Source organism: Melitaea cinxia, chromosome 13, assembly GCF_905220565.1.
Source record: "Melitaea cinxia chromosome 13, ilMelCinx1.1, whole genome shotgun sequence".
In the NCBI taxonomy this organism is placed as follows: domain Eukaryota; kingdom Metazoa; phylum Arthropoda; class Insecta; order Lepidoptera; family Nymphalidae; genus Melitaea; species Melitaea cinxia.
This window is the reverse complement of record NC_059406.1, coordinates 10,558,858-10,571,458: the sequence shown is the minus strand read 5'-3', so window position 1 is coordinate 10,571,458 and position 12,601 is coordinate 10,558,858. Positions and strand designations below refer to the sequence as shown.

The 12,601-nt window shown below is 35.0% G+C and overlaps 1 protein-coding gene across 1 annotated transcript; it reads right to left on the bottom strand.

The window, feature by feature from the left end:
• Nucleotides 1-9,726: 9,726 nt before the first annotated feature.
• Nucleotides 9,727-12,601, bottom strand: LOC123659011 (polyubiquitin-C). Its single transcript, XM_045594293.1, has one exon. It carries the CDS (start codon nucleotides 12,584-12,586, stop codon nucleotides 9,836-9,838), a length of 2,751 nt encoding a protein of 916 aa, XP_045450249.1. The 5' UTR covers nucleotides 12,587-12,601; the 3' UTR covers nucleotides 9,727-9,835.

Sequence of the window (12,601 nt, the reverse complement as noted above, 5' to 3'; positions counted from 1 at the left end):
TAGTTCTAACAGTGGATTATTATTTATCTAAATGGAGAAATGTATACAATGTAAGGTATGTTATACACGAGATATGGTGAGAAAATGTAAGAATTGTTGAATCTTGCCAGATATTTGTGGCATTTTGATGTTCTATGTATTATTGGCGAAATTATAATTATACCACTATATTATAAAGTCATTGTGATAAAATTAGATATGTATTTGGTGCAACATCATTAAACATATTTTTCATTTAGTTTAGTTTTAAATTTGAGCATATAGTTAATTACGTATTTTTATTTAGAATTTTAATCATTTACATCGTAATTATGTTAATTGAATTGTATCCGAGTAGATATTATGTGGCCTCTAATGAATAGCGTCGTTTAATGTATTTCATAATAAATGCATGCACTTTTGGACTTAAAAAAATAAATTCTCATGTTTCACTTTATCGTATATCGGTGTTGCAGTAAAATTGTAAATGTATTTTTTTCTAATAATACCACTAGAGTCGATTAATGATACGGACCCCGATGTATAACTTTTCAGACATACAAAAGACAATACCTAGATCTAATGTTAGTTGTATGTAAGTTCATAAATAAATAATTGTTCTATCTTCAAGTGTCTCTTTAAATGTAAGTATTTTGAGCAAATAAATTCATCGGTGTTACGAGGGTGTCAGGTTTTGATGTATATTTCGCGGTGCTCGGTACTCCGCGACGTAGCGAGCGAAGTCTACATTCTTTATTCTTGAACATGCGACTCTCTAGGAAGTGAAACTTCGTCCTTCTTATATTGGCTAATCTATGAAACGTTAAAATTTGTTTATATTATATTAGGACTATAATAATTGAGATGGTTAAAACGTGAAAGTGTAAAATCGTTACAGTGTCTAATTATAGAGCAGATGTTTATCGTGCGTTGCTTTTTGTACGGAGAGATTCGTTAAGAGTCACTATTACTGCAACGCGGCGGCAGATTTAAGGGGGTTAAGGTCGAGAGACATCTTTACTTTAGATTTTTTTTTAAATAATTAATGCCGTATTAAGAAATCCTTTTGCATTTATTATAATTATTATTTAAATTACACATTTTTTACCTTAATTAAAAATATACATTAATAAAATTCACTTAAATATAATTAAATCTAGTGAAAATTTATATTCTGAACCTAGTCAAAATACCAAATAAGGTCGACCTTCACAAATCTAACATAATTTTCACCCGGTAAGCAGATAGGCCGATAAGTGAAGGTTACTAGGAAGTGATTGTGACGTGACAGTGGGTTTTTTTCTTAACTTAATTCCAATATTTCAAAGTTTAATTTAGGCCTTACATAAAATCAACCTTCCTTAGTCTGCTAGCTCCGCGACAACTTAAATTACTGTTATTTTATGGCTAAACTATTATGTGAATTAAATATAAATAGTTATAATTATACAATTAGAGAATGATATAAATTTGATGAAAACGGCACCTGCTTAAAGATATGTAACTGTTGACGCGAATCTATTTTGGTGTGATGTAATTACCAGGTAAATGTATTCTTGTTCATGTTACTGTAATTTTAATACATGTAATAGCTACTGTAATTTAATAGATAAATTGACGATTTTAAGGTGTGACAGATTCATTTGTATTTCTCCTGAACTTATTGCTCGTTTCGCCTCCTAATAAAATGTTACAATTAAGATGTGTTTTGATTTACATTGTTTTATCGTCATTGTACACTGAAAATTATTATATTCTGAAATAACTGATCTTCAAACGTGGAAGTAATCAGAGGCGACTCATAAAATCGTGGCATTTTTTAATAGGAGTTCACCAAAAACTTTACGAAAAACTTAGAGCTTAGGGTAAGGTGTGGGGTACAGTGTTACATGGGGTACAATGTTACAATGCACATATCTCCGTCCCTGTCCTTTACTTTTATGATGCTGGTATAGACGTTTGTCAAGCTCACAAACAGCCATCTTTAAACAATTGTCATCGCGGCAGTTTGTACCGTATTTAAAAAATAATAAACAAAAAAGGTTTTTATGTGATAAAACGACGAAAAAATAATTTCAAAGTTTTTAATTTCTTTCCGGGGGTATTGTATTTTTAGGTAAGTGATGGTAATTTTCTTTTATTTAATGTATATTTAGCTAAAAATTACTTGTAAGTAGTTTGTTGTAAACATAACCTAAAATACGCTACGATTTTTTTTATTTGGTTTACCTCTCTGGGGCACTGTGTTACGGGGAACTGTGTGACACTGTAACAATTAACATTTTTATACTATTTCAAGGTATTAAAAGAAAATGGTGCGAAATCGTAAGAGGAAGACGGATTACGGTCTTCATAGTGAAAAAGATATGGCAGAAGCGATTATGATGGTTGAAAGTGGTGTGAGTCTTCGAAAGTGGCGTGAGTCTTCGAAAAGCAGCAAATGCAAAGCATATCAGACAGACGTCTATAAGTTCCCAAAGTATATTTTAAAGAAATTTAATATTTATTAGAACTTTTTCTTTTATTGTTAGTTTTTCTATTACTTTTTTAAATGTTGTAACATTGAGCCCCTGACCCTGTAACAGACTACCCCAGATACGGGGCTAAGTGTTACAATCGACTGATTTAACTAATGTGCAATTTAAATTAAGTAGTTGCTAATAATGTTAATGTTTGAGTTATTTTAATTAAAGAGAGATTTAATAAAACACTTTTTTCGGATTTTATCGCGGTTTATTGTTAACTTTTGATTCCCGACGTTTCGGATACTTTACAGCAACCATGGTCACGGGAGGACTGAGTCAGGGGAGACTGGAGTCCTCCCGTGACCATGGTTGCTGTAAAGTATCCGAAACGTCGGGAATCAAAAGTTAACAATAAACCGCGATAAAATCCGAAAAAAGTGTTTTATTAAATGAGTAAAATTCGCGTAAACATTAGAAAACAATAAAGAGAGATTGTTAAAGTTTATTTCCTTGCCAAAAATATGCTGATTAATACAATATTTTTGACACTATATTCTAGTTTATTTTTTTTGTAACACTGTACCCCACCTTACCCTACTATTTATTTATTTTTTGTATAGAATATTCCGTTTATGGAGATTCACCACTACTGCCTTCGCTAGCTCCACAGACACAGTAAAACAAAATAGTTTATTGCTTACTTCACATCCACACAATCAAGGTGTTTTCAAATATTGTTTAGATTTAAAAACACGCGTAAAAGATTTAGTTTTCGTACTAAATTTATGATTAAGTGCAATTTCAGGACGTGGTGGCCCCTTAGCTTTCAGTTCGAGGTGCATTATTTCGAGTCTTTTCACACTGTTTAATAAAATAACAATACAACTGTATTGTTTCATTTTTAACACAAAATGTTAAATTGAATGTGACACAAACTTTTTTAAAATAAAAACTGCGAAATAACCAACGAAACCGACACGTTTATTTGTATACACTAGAACGGCAACAGCGTACAGGCTTCGCAGTTTCGCAAGGTCGCGCGTGAGCGGCGCTCCAGATTAAGCTAATTTTTCATACGAAATCTTGTATCACGCGTCGGCCTGCGTCGACGTTTCTTTGAATAGTGCTAGGAATCGTACTAAACTTTGTTTCATAGTAGCGCAATCGTCGGCGCTCCACTCGTTACAACTTGACGTCAAATGTACACGTAGATATAGGTAATATAATAGATTATTATATAGGCATAATAGAATAGAAAAAATGCAATGTAAAGAAATAAGGATTCAAGATTAACTGTGTAATTTTCGTGGGAGTGCACTGCAGCAGCGCTCTTTCGGACGAACCGCCTCTGGAATTAATCTTATAATAATCCTCGCAACTCACAATCATAAACGCGCCGCACGGACATGGAGCGCTGACCTTCAATCTACGCAGAAACGAATTTTAAGCCTTTTTTGTGGTACATGTTTGGGCAAAGAGCTAAATATTTTTGGAACGAAGTTCCTTCTGGCAGGCGTGATATTTGGCTGGGCGACAGAACTGAAAAAAATGTGATACTAAAACCGTAAGAAAAATATATAACCGAAGTGACGTAATATCAGTCACACGACTGTTTAATATGACGTTTGTAAAACTAAAATATTATTAGTAAACTTTATTTTAAATTATTTATGTAATTTTATACCGTCGACAAAAATAAATAAAGACATATGTTTTTTTATCTCACTTAATAGTTTGAATTATTATTATTATTTTGTTTGATTTATTTTATTTTACGGTATTTGTTATTTTCTAAAACACTAAATTTCCTAAATACTTTTATGTACTTAATTAAAAACCAATCAACAATTAAAAAAAAATCAAGAACTAGAAAATATATATAAAATTCAACTTTTTTTTTCAAATTGTGTTGCTTCTATACTATGCTTCTTCCTACTTTGTTCCTCCCTGGTGTCCCATGACACCACATATTTTTTAATATTTAACAGTATAATTATCTTCTAATAATATCAAACAAATTTAAAAAAATCGTATCGATATGCATCGTACTGCGTCACTACATGATTCACAAACTAAAGTTTTGCGCACAGCGATCAGACATCTTTATGTTGTCGCGTTTTCAAAAAAAAAAAAAAAAAGTGGTCGCTGTTATAAGTTATCGTATAAATACTGAGGAACTGTTTTCAAATTTCAGTCGACGATAAAAAAAGGTCGTCGCTAAATTATCGTACAAATTTCAGTCGACGATAAAAAAGGTTATAGTACCCATTTAAAACTTTCGATACGATACCTGAGTGCCTAAGTGCGAGTTTTGTTTAATCCGTCTCGCAATAACGGGCGTAAATTTTAACTTCAATTTGTATGGGAAATTCGGGATTTCAACCTAGTTCTCGCATTTGCCGCTAGATGACTCTGTATCGATTGTATCGTATACTATTCTTTATCGTCTAGGCTGCACTGTTTAAATTCCCATACAAAATAATCTACACGTATAAGCGCGTTTCTGTCATGTTTCTGTGAATAAAACTCGCACTAGGCACACTAATACCTGCCAAAAAGTACCATACGAGTAAAAGCATCGAATGCAAAGTATCGATATCGAATGGTGATGTACTCGATACCACACAGTATCGATACTTTTTTTTTGTGTCCCTAACTTCGGCGTTGTGGACATATCCACTTAATAGTATATATCTATGGACATATCATTTACGTGAATAAAAATGCATGTTTTTATTTTATTTCTTAGTATGTGTGTGTAAGACTTGTTTTTTATACTCAAATGTAGCTGGGATATTCTATTTTGCGAAACGCTTAATTAAAATACTAGAAATATTTTTTTAATAATTTTATTTAATAGACGTCGTTGGCACATAGGAGTCGCAAGTGTTAGTCAAGTATAGGACTTTAGCGTTCAAAGGGTTAAAACGAATAAACTATATGTATTAAAGAAAATAAATGTAAAAAAAATTGATATTGTGTCTGTTTAAGAAGCTCCCCCTTCTCAAGGACCTTGAGTATTTAGACTGCCACACCCCACCCACCCGCACTTCACCTGATCAGTGTTACGTAAAGGTTATTAACCCTTTCACCGCCTGAGTCGAATTTATCCGACAAACGATTTCGGGCTTATTCCACATGAGTCCGTGAGCAGTGTACCGATTCTGACGGGACTTTCACTGGCAGATAGCTGATATAGTAAGGAGTAACATTGGCTACTTTTATTTTAGAAACTTATTTATTTTATAACTGAGAACTGAACAACAAGTAACAACTAGTAATTAATATAATTTTAGAGCTTAAATGATCGACACGACAATAAGAAAATTAGATAATAATTATGGATGATCACAACTTTTACGCAAGCTCTTGGTCTAGGAAACGGATCGATCGCATGTCCTAGTAGTACAAGCTAGAGCCGGTAGATGGCCGAGTTTAACTCTTTAACCGCCATTTCATAATTCGCCTGAAGTGCCTGTAGTGCCAGCAACTAGGTGCAATTTTGCATAGTGTGGTAAAGTTTACTTATCGATAAACAAAGCGTAAAATAAATAAAAATTACAAAATTTTAATCAAAGGTTTAATTTCTTTATTATGTATAGTACCGCACATAAATTAATCTTCAAACATACGTTAATCAGTCTATAAACACACCTAATGAGTCTTGATTGTTATTTCTTCATAAAAAAAATTAATACTTTGGAGATGGACATGGGCTGAAAGTCTTTTGATTTTGTCTTAATTTGTGTCAAGTCTTTTGCACGAGCATTACGTATTAAAATGATGTTCATATACCTACACCTATGACAGACATGGAAAAAAACCTACCGATTCAATATCACTCTCCATTGAATTGCCACTACTACAAATAGCATTGTTTGATTTCTGAAATATATCTCATTTTAAGTGAATGTTAAGTTCTTTTCACCGCCTGAGTCGGATTTATCCGACAAACGATTTCGGGCTTATTCCGCCTGAGTCGGATTTATCCGACACAAAACCCTGTGTACTATATATTTAATTTCTAAACGTATTATGATGTTTTAGCCTAAAATACATTTTTTTTTTCGAAAGTTTATCTATTCAACCTTTTAATTAGTGTTACAATTCAGATTTACTATATCAAGAAACAAAATAAAATACTATTTCAAGTAAGGTAAATTTACTAATATTATCCCGGAGAAAGTGTATTGACTTCCAACGCCTATGTCGTATTTATCCGACAGTAGTGATGAGACATAATGTTAGAATTTATAAGATATGGAATATTCATAAACAAAAATATCATATTAAATGCCAAGTTATTGAATAATAAAATAATTTTTAACAAAAAAAGAAACCGACTTCAAAAAGGAAACTAAATAGTGAAAAATAAATTTAATTAGTACAAAGTAATTCGTATTTTGATTTAGTTAATCAGAAATGATTAAATAAATATTTTATAATTTTGAAGTCGGTGCCAAGTAAAACAATAACTACTCTAGTATCTACTCATAAGTTGTATTCAGTTTTCTTTCATAATTTGTTTCATTGACTATTAGGTTGAATACTGTTATTATTCTGTTATTGTTTTGACATATCTAATAATATTTTTTGTACTTGTTTGTTGTGTGTGTGTTGTTTGTATTTGTTTTTGTAGCCAGGTTGTTGTAGTATTTACTTGGCACCAACTTCAAAATTATAAAATATTTATTTAATCATTTCTGATTAACTAAATCAAAATACGAATTACTTTGTACTAATTAAATTTATTTTTCACTTTTTAGTTTCCTTTTTGAAGTCGGTTTCTTTTTTTGTTAAAAATTATTTTATTTTACAATTTTTAGTGATGGGTAGACCTAATAAGGATGCTTTTTCTCTTATGTCGGGGGTTCGGAAACATACACAATACACAAGCACAAACACCCAGATTATGACAAACATATGGCCAATACAAAAGTCTGTCGTGCGCGGGGATTGAACCCACTAACGCCAGCGCAACAGCCGGTGCTGTGACCGCTGCGCTAACGCGTCGAATTACTATGAGTAAAGTTCGCTATCAGGTGTACGTAATAACAACCGGGACTGACAGCCTAGCGTGTTCTCCGAGGCTAGGTTGGGGGAACCACAAGGATTAACAACTAGACCGAAAATAAATATTTGAATAAACATAAATATCCACTCCGAGCTGGAATAGAACCCGCGACCGTCGGTGTTTAGGCGCCGCCGACACGGCACATGCACCATTATATCAAAGCGGTCGTCAAACAGCAAAAGGTAACTGCTGTAAATTGTTGAAAAATTCACTCGAGTGTTTATGGGCTCCATCATCAAACCTGGTCCTGCGACACAGACGATCACACAGCAGGTAATTGCTATAAATCGTGGAAAAGGACTATCTTTCGTCTCCATCATCAGACTTTAATGGCACTTGTAACTCATATAGGTGCAAAGTTCTCATCAATAGAAACAAATTAAGTTCAAACAGCAGGTAATCGCTATAATTCGTTGAAGAGTACCCTCGACTAACTTTCGTCTCCATCATCAGACTGAAATGGCACTTATAACTCATATATATGCAAAGTTCTCATCAATAGAAACGAATTAAGGTCAAACAGCAGGTAATTGCTATAAATCGTTAAAGATTTCCCTCGAGTAACTTTTGTCTCCATCATCAGACTGTAATGGCACTTATAACTCATATAGGTGCAAAGTTCTCATCAATAGAAACGAATTAAGTTCAAACAGCAGGTAATTGCTATAAGTCGTTGAAGAGTACCCTCGACTATCTTTCGTCTCCATCATCAGACTGAAGTGGCATTTATAACTCATATATATGCAAAGTTCTCATCAATAGAAATGAATTAAGTTCAAACAGCAGGTAATTGCTATAAATCGTTAAAGAGTTCCCTCGACTAACTTTTGTCTCCATCATCAGACTGTAATGGCACTTATAACTCATACAGGTGCAAAGTTCTTATCAACGAAACGAATTAAGTTCAAACAGCAGGTAATTGCTATAAATTGTTGAAGAGTTCCCTCGACTATCTTTCTTCTCCATCATCAGATCGACTCCAGACCTTTATTAAATAGTAGTGCTTTATAGTACTTAATGAAAACATGATGAAATTTACTAGTCACCCTTACGATTTTTGAAAGTTTCCCTCGATTTCTCTGGGATTCCATCATCAGATCCTGGTTTCCTTATCATGGTACCAAACTATGAATATCTCCTTTCCAACAAAAAAAGAATTATCAAAATCGGTTCATAAACGAAGAAGTTATCTCCGAACATACATAAAAAAAAAAAAAAAAATATATATATATACGGTCGAATTGAGTAACCTCCTCCTTTTTTTGAAGTCGGTTAAAAAGAAGTACATTAATTGTTCTTATAACGTTAACGTGTTTTTTTGCTCTGTGTAAATCTATATTTTGTAAGAAATTAGCGATTTAGTTATTTTTCTACGGACAACTGCTTTCTACAACAACATAAATGGTAATGCACATCTCTAGACTGAGTCCTTTACGCCAGTATAGCCAGTACATAGCCAGCGCCTGTGTCGGATAAACACGACCGTTCATGACGTCACAACCGTATGGAATTTTCCTTAGAACGGCGACTGCATGTTATGTACGACGCTGCATTAAGTTTCGAAGGACTACCGTATTTATATATTTTAAATGTACAGCACAAAATGTTTGATATTGTTTCTATTTATTTCGCTGACTTTGTGTGCATATTGAATTTTTATCTTGTTCCAGCTTTTTCAGTTGATTTTCTATTAGTTGTTCTTCACGCAGGCGGGATTTTGTTTTTTTTTTAATTATTATTTTTTGTATATGTATCGTGTATACATCCATATGCATTTAGTGAAAAGCGGTTATTTTAATATTACAAACAGACACTCCAATTTTATTTGTATAGATATACTTAATTTATGTTTTATTCTATTATCGGCTCGGTGAAGATCGACTTTAGGTTCGGATCTTAGACCACAAACTAAGCAGCTTTATATTCGTACACAGCTCAAAATGAATAATGTAAATTATTTATTTTTTTATTTGAAGTAAATACAATTGCAAAATTTAAAAGTAAGTTTGTCTGTCTGTTACATTTTTATGCCTATCTTGGATTAAAAAAGTAAATAGATTTGCGCGTAAGCAAGAGCAGCGAGCGATAGTGGGCGACACAAGTTCACCGTACAGGCCTCTGGCCGTTAAGCAAAAACCTGTTTCAGTAGTCTATATATATCTCAAAAAGAGTTTAAATTTCTTTAAATGATAAATAAAATCACCTTTATAAAGCTGATTGTTTATTAAAATTGGAATGATTACACACCTCTATATTGAAACAAACTTTATATAATTTAATACTGCAAATTAAATAGGTTAAGGTTTACATGTCATATTTATTCCTGGTAATAACCACCACGAAGACGCAAAACTAAATGGAGAGTCGATTCTTTCTGAATATTGTAGTCAGATAAAGTACGGCCATCTTCCAGTTGTTTGCCAGCAAAGATCAAACGCTGTTGGTCTGGAGGGATACCTTCTTTGTCCTGGATTTTAGCCTTTACATTCTCGATAGTGTCAGAGGGCTCTACTTCTAGGGTGATGGTCTTGCCAGTAAGGGTCTTAACAAAGATTTGCATACCACCACGGAGACGGAGTACCAAGTGAAGTGTGGATTCTTTTTGGATATTGTAGTCAGATAAAGTACGGCCGTCTTCCAGTTGTTTGCCGGCAAAGATCAAACGCTGTTGGTCTGGGGGAATACCTTCTTTGTCTTGGATTTTAGCCTTTACATTCTCAATAGTGTCAGAAGGCTCCACTTCTAGTGTGATTGTCTTGCCAGTAAGGGTCTTAACAAAGATTTGCATACCACCACGGAGACGGAGTACCAAGTGAAGTGTGGATTCTTTCTGGATATTGTAGTCAGATAAAGTACGGCCATCTTCCAGTTGTTTGCCAGCAAAAATCAAACGCTGTTGGTCTGGAGGGATACCTTCTTTGTCCTGGATTTTAGCCTTTACATTCTCTATAGTGTCAGAGGGCTCCACTTCTAGAGTGATAGTCTTGCCAGTAAGAGTCTTAACAAAGATTTGCATACCACCACGGAGACGGAGTACCAAGTGAAGTGTGGATTCTTTTTGGATATTGTAGTCAGATAAAGTACGACCATCTTCCAGTTGTTTGCCGGCAAAGATCAAACGCTGTTGGTCTGGGGGAATACCTTCTTTGTCTTGGATTTTAGCCTTTACATTCTCAATAGTGTCAGAAGGCTCCACTTCTAGTGTGATTGTCTTGCCAGTAAGGGTCTTAACAAAGATTTGCATACCACCACGGAGACGGAGTACCAAGTGAAGTGTGGATTCTTTCTGGATATTGTAGTCAGATAAAGTACGGCCATCTTCCAGTTGTTTGCCAGCAAAAATCAAACGCTGTTGGTCTGGAGGGATACCTTCTTTGTCCTGGATTTTAGCCTTTACATTCTCGATAGTGTCTGAGGGCTCTACTTCTAGGGTGATGGTCTTGCCAGTAAGGGTCTTAACAAAGATTTGCATACCACCACGGAGACGGAGTACCAAGTGAAGTGTGGATTCTTTTTGGATATTGTAGTCAGATAAAGTACGGCCGTCTTCCAGTTGTTTGCCGGCAAAGATCAAACGCTGTTGGTCTGGGGGAATACCTTCTTTGTCTTGGATTTTAGCCTTTACATTCTCAATAGTGTCAGAAGGCTCCACTTCTAGTGTGATTGTCTTGCCAGTAAGGGTCTTAACAAAGATTTGCATACCACCACGGAGACGAAGTACCAAGTGAAGTGTAGACTCCTTTTGAATATTATAGTCTGATAGTGTACGGCCGTCTTCAAGTTGCTTGCCAGCAAAGATCAAACGCTGTTGATCTGGGGGAATACCTTCTTTGTCCTGGATTTTAGCCTTTACATTCTCGATAGTGTCAGAGGGCTCTACTTCTAGGGTGATGGTCTTGCCAGTAAGGGTCTTAACAAAGATTTGCATACCACCACGGAGACGGAGTACCAAGTGAAGTGTGGATTCTTTTTGGATATTGTAGTCAGATAAAGTACGGCCATCTTCCAGTTGTTTGCCGGCAAAGATCAAACGCTGTTGGTCTGGGGGAATACCTTCTTTGTCTTGGATTTTAGCCTTTACATTCTCAATAGTGTCAGAGGGCTCCACTTCTAGAGTGATAGTCTTGCCAGTAAGAGTCTTAACAAAGATTTGCATACCACCACGGAGACGGAGTACCAAGTGAAGTGTGGATTCTTTTTGGATATTGTAGTCAGATAAAGTACGGCCATCTTCCAGTTGTTTGCCGGCAAAGATCAAACGCTGTTGGTCTGGGGGAATACCTTCTTTGTCTTGGATTTTAGCCTTTACATTCTCAATAGTGTCAGAAGGCTCCACTTCTAGTGTGATGGTCTTGCCAGTAAGGGTCTTAACAAAGATTTGCATACCACCACGGAGACGGAGTACCAAGTGAAGTGTAGACTCCTTTTGAATATTATAGTCTGATAGTGTACGACCGTCTTCAAGTTGCTTGCCAGCAAAGATCAAACGCTGTTGATCTGGGGGAATGCCTTCTTTGTCCTGGATTTTAGCCTTTACATTCTCAATAGTGTCAGAGGGCTCCACTTCTAGTGTGATGGTCTTGCCAGTAAGGGTCTTAACAAAGATTTGCATACCACCACGGAGACGGAGTACCAAGTGAAGTGTAGACTCCTTTTGAATATTATAGTCTGATAGTGTACGACCGTCTTCAAGTTGCTTGCCAGCAAAGATCAAACGCTGTTGATCTGGGGGAATGCCTTCTTTGTCTTGAATCTTTGCTTTGACATTCTCGATAGTATCCGAAGGTTCAACTTCGAGCGTTATAGTTTTACCTGTAAGAGTTTTAACGAAAATCTGCATTCCACCACGAAGCCGGAGAACCAGATGTAAGGTAGATTCTTTTTGAATGTTATAATCGGATAAGGTTCGACCATCTTCAAGCTGCTTTCCAGCAAAAATCAAACGTTGCTGATCTGGGGGAATGCCTTCTTTGTCTTGAATCTTCGCTTTAACGTTTTCGATGGTATCGGATGGTTCAACTTCTAAAGTAATAGTCTTACCCGTGAGAGTCTTCACGAAAATCTGCATCTTGAAAACTGTAAT